Source organism: Arachis ipaensis, chromosome B8 (assembly GCF_059453495.1).
Source record: "Arachis ipaensis isolate K30076 ecotype BB chromosome B8, ASM5945349v1, whole genome shotgun sequence".
In the NCBI taxonomy this organism is placed as follows: Eukaryota; Viridiplantae; Streptophyta; class Magnoliopsida; order Fabales; family Fabaceae; genus Arachis; species Arachis ipaensis.
This window is the reverse complement of record NC_142443.1, coordinates 137,665,206-137,672,408: the sequence shown is the minus strand read 5'-3', so window position 1 is coordinate 137,672,408 and position 7,203 is coordinate 137,665,206. Positions and strand designations below refer to the sequence as shown.

At 36.0% G+C, this 7,203-nt stretch overlaps 1 protein-coding gene across 1 annotated transcript; it reads right to left on the bottom strand.

Annotated features, from left to right (window-relative positions):
• Nucleotides 1-2,647: 2,647 nt before the first annotated feature.
• Nucleotides 2,648-6,463, bottom strand: LOC107613684 (oligopeptide transporter 4-like). Its single transcript, XM_016315789.3, has 3 exons — nucleotides 5,813-6,463; nucleotides 3,430-4,432; nucleotides 2,648-3,350 (listed from the first exon to the last, which is right to left on the bottom strand). Exons 1-3 carry the CDS (start codon nucleotides 6,427-6,429, stop codon nucleotides 2,736-2,738), a joined length of 2,235 nt encoding a protein of 744 aa, XP_016171275.3. The 5' UTR covers nucleotides 6,430-6,463; the 3' UTR covers nucleotides 2,648-2,735.
• Nucleotides 6,464-7,203: the final 740 nt, after the last annotated feature.

The window sequence follows — 7,203 nt, the reverse complement described above, 5'->3', positions numbered from 1 at the left end:
TCATCTTAAGCTACCATATATTGTAAACCCAAAAATGGGGTTTTTATGAGCTGCACTCTGAATTGGATTGCTTATGATCCTAGCAGTATTAAGGGGATGATTATTGTGAGTGGTTTGCTCTTTCCTTCGACTTGGAAACAGAGTTGTTTGGTCGATTGAGTCTCAATTACTGGCATTCTTGTATATCTCAGGAGATCATCTTTTGGCACAAGATGGATCCAAGGCTATTTATTTATTTATCTATAATTTACAATAAAAGAACTGGTTTATCGTATGCTTGACGTGCATTATCCGAGGATTTTTAATGTTTCCCACGAAAGCTTGGTCTCCCGGTCGCATTATTGTGGTCTTAAACTAATTAATCAAGTCCGAAAACAAATTGCTCAGAGAATAATATGTGCTGTGATTGTGAGTTCTTCGTATATGTTGCCAATTTCTAGCTTTCTAACCATTAACATTAGGTCACCATTTATTTCACGGAGATGCTACACATCCATGTAACCAAGTTAGCCCAACACCAAAAAAACCCAATACCATTAAATGAAACGTGAAATACGCGCGCCCAATACACACGAAATCGCCCAACGCTTCTTCTCCTCCACGCTTCTTCTTCTCCCGCGCTTCTTCTTCTTCTTCTTTTCACGGTCGTTTACGCATGGAGCGTCTTCTTCTTCTTCGCCTTCTTCTTCGCGTTCCTCCTTCTCCTCCTTTTTTACGTTCCTTCTTCTTCACGTGTGTTTTCGTTATCGTCATTCTTTTGTTGTTGTTGCTGCTGTATTTTTGTCTTTTTCTCCTTCTCTCTGGTGAAGAAGCAGTAGAAAGTGAAGAAGAAGAGTTTTGAATAATGCAGAATGAACCGAACATAATACTCATGGTGAACCGAAAATAATACAATTGTATAGTACTGAGTGAACGAAACATAATCCTTTATATAAAATCAAATTCAAACAGCTTTCTGCAGAATGAACCGAACACAGTACTCATGGTGAACCGAACATAGTACTCATGGTGAACCGAAAACAATACAATTGTATAGTACTGAGTGAACGAAACATAATCCATTATATAAAATCAAATTCAAATAACTCTGCCTACAATTTACATATTATCAATTCAATTCAATTCAATTCAATTCAGTACACCTTTGTCCATTTAATTTAATTCAAATTAGCAATTGCATTCCATTCAATTCGATTCAAAATTGAATAATCCAAACTTTGTCAATTTGATTCGTTTCAGAAGAGTAATCCAAATCGCTCTCCTGTTTACCAAAAAATTATGAACCCCTAAACACTGAACCCTAAACACTAAAACCAAAACCCTGAACCCATAAATCCTAAATCCCTAAAACCCTAAAACCTAAACCCTAAATCCTACCCCCTAAAACCTAAACCCTAAACCCTGAACTCGAACCCTGAACTTTGAACTCTGAACCCTGAACGCTAAACCCTAAACCCTGAACACTGAACTCTGAACCCTAAATGCTAAACTCTGAATCCTAAACTCTAGACCCCTAAACCCTAAACCCTCAACCATGAACACGGTGAACCAAAATTAATATACGGAGTGAATCGAAAGTTTGAAACACACTGAACCCCTGTATACTGAACCCTGAACCCATAAACCCTAAACCCTAAAACTCTAAACCCTGAAACCCTATCGTCATTCTTTTGTTGTTGTTGCTGCTGTATTTTTTTATCTTTTCCTCCTTCTCTCTGGTGAAGAAGCAGTAGAAGGTGAGGAAGAAGAGTTTTGAATAGTGCAGAATGAACCGAATACAGTACTCATGGTGAACCGAAATCTTAATTACGGTGAAACAATTATATAGTGCTTAGGGAAGAAAACAGAACATATTGGTCTAATTTTTGTTAGACTCCTTTCTGTGGACCGAACCGAAAACATAAAAGTGATGAACCACCTCTTTAGTACTTATCGAACCGAAAAGTTACTCACATTTACTCAGAGTTACTCACAATTACTGATACTCACAATTACTCACAGTTACATATTATCAATTCAATTGAATTCAATTCAGATGTAGATCATCTCAGTCCATTCAATTCACTTCAAATAAAATTAAAAATTTCATTCCATTAAATTCGATTCAGAATTCAATAATCCAAACCTCATCAAATTGATGCGTTTGAGAAGAATCATCAAAATCGCACTCATTCAACTGATTTGAAGTTGATTCATTCATTGTTCCAATTCAAAAGTGCAGATCGAAGAAAAAAACGAAGAAGATGAACGACGAAGATAATTGCATTGAATCAATCCAGATCCATAATGCAAAGAAAAAAACGTGAAAGAGGAGAACAACGAATTTAATTAGGTTGAAGAAGATGGAGAAGGAGAAGAAGAAAGGGGTTTAAGTTGTATGAAAAAGTTTACATTAAAAAACGTTGATAACGCAAAATAAGGATTCGTTATATAAATTATAAGAAGCGCGTGTAAAACAAACAGGGGTGTGGAACGTAGAGTGAAAGTTACTTGAATACCATCCATGTAATTTTTACATGGATTCCTTTATTTAATATATACATTTTTAGTTGTGTCCGCAATAATATTAGAGCCGCACAATATAACAAGATCAGAGTTAAACAATCCATAATTTAATTTCATTAGAAAGACAGAGAGAAACACAATAGAAACTATACAAAACTTAAATGCAAACTAAAAACCAGGTCCTAATGGAAACTTGAATTTGAAATGGAAACTAACAGAGAGGGTGAAAATTAAAAGACAGGGCAACCATCAACGACTATGCCCTTAGCAGTGGGACATGTTGCCAAGTCACAGTGCTCCCCACCATTTCCCCACCAATCCAATTTCCTATTCTCCATGTTGAGAGCAAAGTAAAGCAGCACAGTCATAAAGGCAACCCCGGCATCAAGCGCTGCTGATAGAACATAGTTGTACCTCTGCCACCACTTCTTCCTGTAACGGAACACAAAGAAGTTGAACACCGTTCCAACCAAAACCCATGCATTGTAGTTCACTGGCGTGGCCGGCGGCATCATCCCCGTTGCCCCAAGGAGAACTGGGAGGTTGATCAAGGGAATCCATGACTGCTTGGGGAATGCCTTGTGCAATAACCAAACTATGATGGGGCCAATTGCACCTCCAAGGAAGAACCAATTCATTGCAAAGTATTCTGCTTTGGAACCGAATATCTTCTTAGGTCCAACTAGACCCCAAATAACTGATGCATCAAAGAAAACCTTGTCACTGGGACATGTCCAGGGACTGTCTTTGGGAAGTAGATCCTTGTGACATATGTTCTCAACAGAAGTTAGCAACCACCATGCCACACCAATGTTGATGGTTCCAGCAAGAACTGTTCCAATGAACTGTACAGAGTTTTCACAAGTCAATGAATTAAGCGCATTAAAATACAACAAAAAAGAAAAGAAATAATGACATACATACCTGAACTAAGAACATTGATCTCGGAGGGATTTTCATGTAGTGGCCAAGCTTGAAATCACTAAGGAAGGAGACTGCTTGAGACATGCTTATATAACCGTATGTTTTGAAGCACACATTTGCTATTGGTCTTCCGGGGTAAATGAGTCCAAAGATATACTCAGTAATGATATTCAACCCGGGTGTCTGGTTTGTGGTGGCAGTAATGATGCTGATTGGGAGAGTAAAAGCAAAGGCTAAGGCACAGGCAAACACAAGTCCCCACCATGGCATCTGAACCTGTTCTTTCCCTAAGATGCATAGTAAGAGAGAAGCCACAAGCGTTACAAACAGCATCACATAAAACCACCAAGATGGTATGTCTTTGTATTTCTTCATCAGTTTCGTGTGGATATCTTCTTTGCCGTTGCTCGAAGCACGATACCGCTCCATAATCTCCTTTCCGTAGAAGCAAACAACATGGGTAAGGGTGGCGGCAATAGTGGCAAATCCAAAACCGTAAGTAAGAGAAAAGAAGACGCTAAGATGAATTGGACCCGTCTTGAGATACTTTGCAACATCCAATTCAAATTTGTTATTTACAATGGAGCGTATATCGTATTCTTGGCCCTGTGCTGTGAACAAGGAGGAGGAGAAAATGGGGAACTTATTTGCACCATAGACGTTGAAGCCCCAATAAGTAATAGGGATGACGGCATAGACGATTAATGCATAGCCCACAAAGACGTTGACAATGGCGAAGAATGGTGAGACGAGAGGGCTGAACAAGAAGGAAGCAACGGCGGACCAATCCAGAGTGAGGGCTCCCAAGCCCAAACCGTTCATGCCTGAGCCAATCTGTTGAGCGGTGACTGACTTGGAGAACACCCAGCAGAGCCATGAAATGCTTGTGAGGGTCTGGAACAAGTATCCAGGGACCACGGCCCATAAGAAGCTGCAGAGTAGAGCAATGAAGAAGAACTTTGCCCTTGAAGTTCTGCCTCCATCTTCTTTCTCATGCAGAGCTCTGTGTTAGTTTAATCATGTGTTAGTATCTGATACACTGTAAGCACATTATACACAAATTCATAATTAAGAGTAGGGGAATGCTAGGAGGACAATGATTTTATTGAACAATATTAACAATCACCAATCAAATCAAAACACACTACACCTCTAATTTAACTCTCTAAATTTTAATATTAAAATAACCATCCGTACACTAGTAAAATGAACATCCGATATATCTATTGTTTATATTGTTTAATATTTTCATTGTTTAACTATACTTTTCCTTAAGAGTATGTTTAAAATTTAATCAAACCATTCTCAATTATCAATTGAGTTTTTATTATTTTAATATAATATATGATTAAATTCTTTTTATGATGTTAAGTGTATAAAAATTAAATTTATCTATAAAATAAATTCAATTACTTGTTCCCCAAAGAAAAAAAAATAGAAGAAATGATATACTAATAATTTGAGTACTTTTTGATGTACACACTAATTCATATAAAAAATCTGTACTTTTATGAATTAGTAGATGATTATCCAAATATATCAGCCTAAAATATCTTTTTTTCTTCAAACAAATATAGCATATTTTTTTTTTGGTGACTAAAGAAGGAAAGAAACAAATATAGCATATGTTTATATATATATGTGACTATTATTATTATCTATAAAAGAGAATTTATAATATAGAAATACTATACACATAAATTTTTTATGAGCAAAATCTAACTAAGTTAAATAATAAGATTTAAGTGAGTGAGTGAGTGAAAGTAAAAAAAATGATTTTTGTTAAGGAAAAGTCTAGGGGCCAGCAACTTTGTTAAATTTTGACTAGCATGTAATCAGCAAAGAAAAGTGAGCTATTGAATGAAATTTTACACCAATCTCACACAATTAAAATCATCTTAATAGCTATTTAATAGTTACAAATCACAAAAATTGCCGTCCCTAACATTCCTCTTTTGTTAATATTAGATAAAGTTAGTTAGTGAAAAAAATCTAACTGATCACTCAATCATATTCATTTTGGTGATAAATATCAAAGATAATTATATTTGATGAATTTATTTTCTATAATATAGAAACAGATATTTTTATTTCAATTAATTTAATTAATTAATTTATATTTTATAATATTATGAGTTGAAACGAATTTTTTTTCATTAAAAACCAGTCAAAGTTATGAGATAATAAAAATTGCTATATTATTTGAATAAATTCAAATTTCAGTGTTAATGAAAATTACGAATAGCTACCCCTGGCCCTAACAGCTAACAGGTACCACTACCAGTGAACAGTAGAGAAGTTTAGGGTTTTCAGAGTGGATTGGAAAGAAAGTATAATCCATTAATGCTAGCTAAGAGAAATCGTGAATGAAAGAGATAGGTACCGGAAAAGAGAGACTTGGACAAGGTTGCCGGGCCACCACATATGAGCTGGCTCCACCACATACTTCCTCAGCAACCCTGCCCACCCGTATCCTAACACCTGAGTAGTGATGATCAGCAGCCATGCAACCAAGAACGAGATCGACCTTCCGTAGAACGCCTTGATGATGTTCACGATCCCCACCGCATACGGCGACCCCGACCCGAAGGCGGTGCCGGCGTTCGCAAATATGGTAATCAGCACGTGCTCCTTCATGTTGAAAGGTCCCGGATTCAACGAGAATTTCTTTGACCCTATCCCGAACTTCGTGGTGGGGAGGACTCTGGCCATGAATCGCCCTATCGGCAGTGTGGCCACCTGCACCGTGATCTGCGTAATGACGAGAGGCTCCGCCCTGTAGGCGAAGAACTGGTTCAGGAAGGAGAGGAGGCAGCAAGAGATAAGCCCCAGGAACCACATACGGAAGGTCCAAACTGGCTGGGTTGGGTCGTCCATGTTGGATACAGTGAGTCTCACTTCCTCAATTGGAGATACTTCTTCTTCATCTTGTTTCAGTTCCTCGTCTGATTTCGCCATCTCTGGGTCTGCGTTGACGTTCTTCATGGTCTCCGCTGCCATAATGTGCGTTCACTCCTTCTGATTTGAACTGCGTTGAAGGAGTGTATACTAGAGATAAGATGTATACTCAGTCAGTTACATATATTTATTGGAACAATCCCGAAAGATGAGAGATGCCAGTAATGTTCTACTAAGTAGGATGATATTTAATTAATTCAAAATTTGAATTTTAAAATTATAATTAAAAATTTATTTGATTTTGATCTCGCTGAGATAAAAACAGTTCAATCAAATTGCTATGATTCTTTTACCAACAAAAGAAAAGATAGCTGGTCACTTAAATATTTTACCTATTTGGATCTATCATAATTATCTATTATCTATATATAGTTATATACCATTCAATTATGTTATGTGTATATAAATAATTAATTATATATTGAAATATAAAATATATATTAAAAATAAATTAAATAATATATATTTATAATTAAATAATAATTAATTTTTTTGTGTATATAATATTTTTTGTATAATTAATATTATTCTCACAACAAACATGTTTGGATTAAACTATTTCTAAAACCAATTAATAAAAGGAAGTTAACTTTTTTAAATAGTATAAAAAATAAAAGATATGAAAATAAATCTAGATCATTAGATTAAGGGAGTGGATACCAGCTAAGAATTCGACCATTCTCAAAATAAATTCAAGACCATATACTTGGGTGGATCAATAACTCATATGAGAGTGAGGTATTAAAAGCATTCATAAGTGATGAATTTGAGGAGTTATTATGTCTAGGTTTAAAAAATTATTCGCGTGACATAAAA

What these genes read in the sequence shown, in the direction of transcription:
- LOC107613684 (XM_016315789.3), bottom strand. Translation starts at nt 6,429, where the DNA reads ATGGCAGCGGAGACCATGAAGAACGTCAACGCAGACCCAGAGATGGCG. An exon ending in GTCCAAGTCTCTCTTTTCCG is followed by an intron (nt 4,433 to 5,812) that starts GTACCTATCTCT and finishes AAACTAACACAG; the next exon opens with AGCTCTGCATGAGAAAGAAG. An exon ending in GATCAATGTTCTTAGTTCAG is followed by an intron (nt 3,351 to 3,429) that starts GTATGTATGTCA and finishes AACTCTGTACAG; the next exon opens with TTCATTGGAACAGTTCTTGC.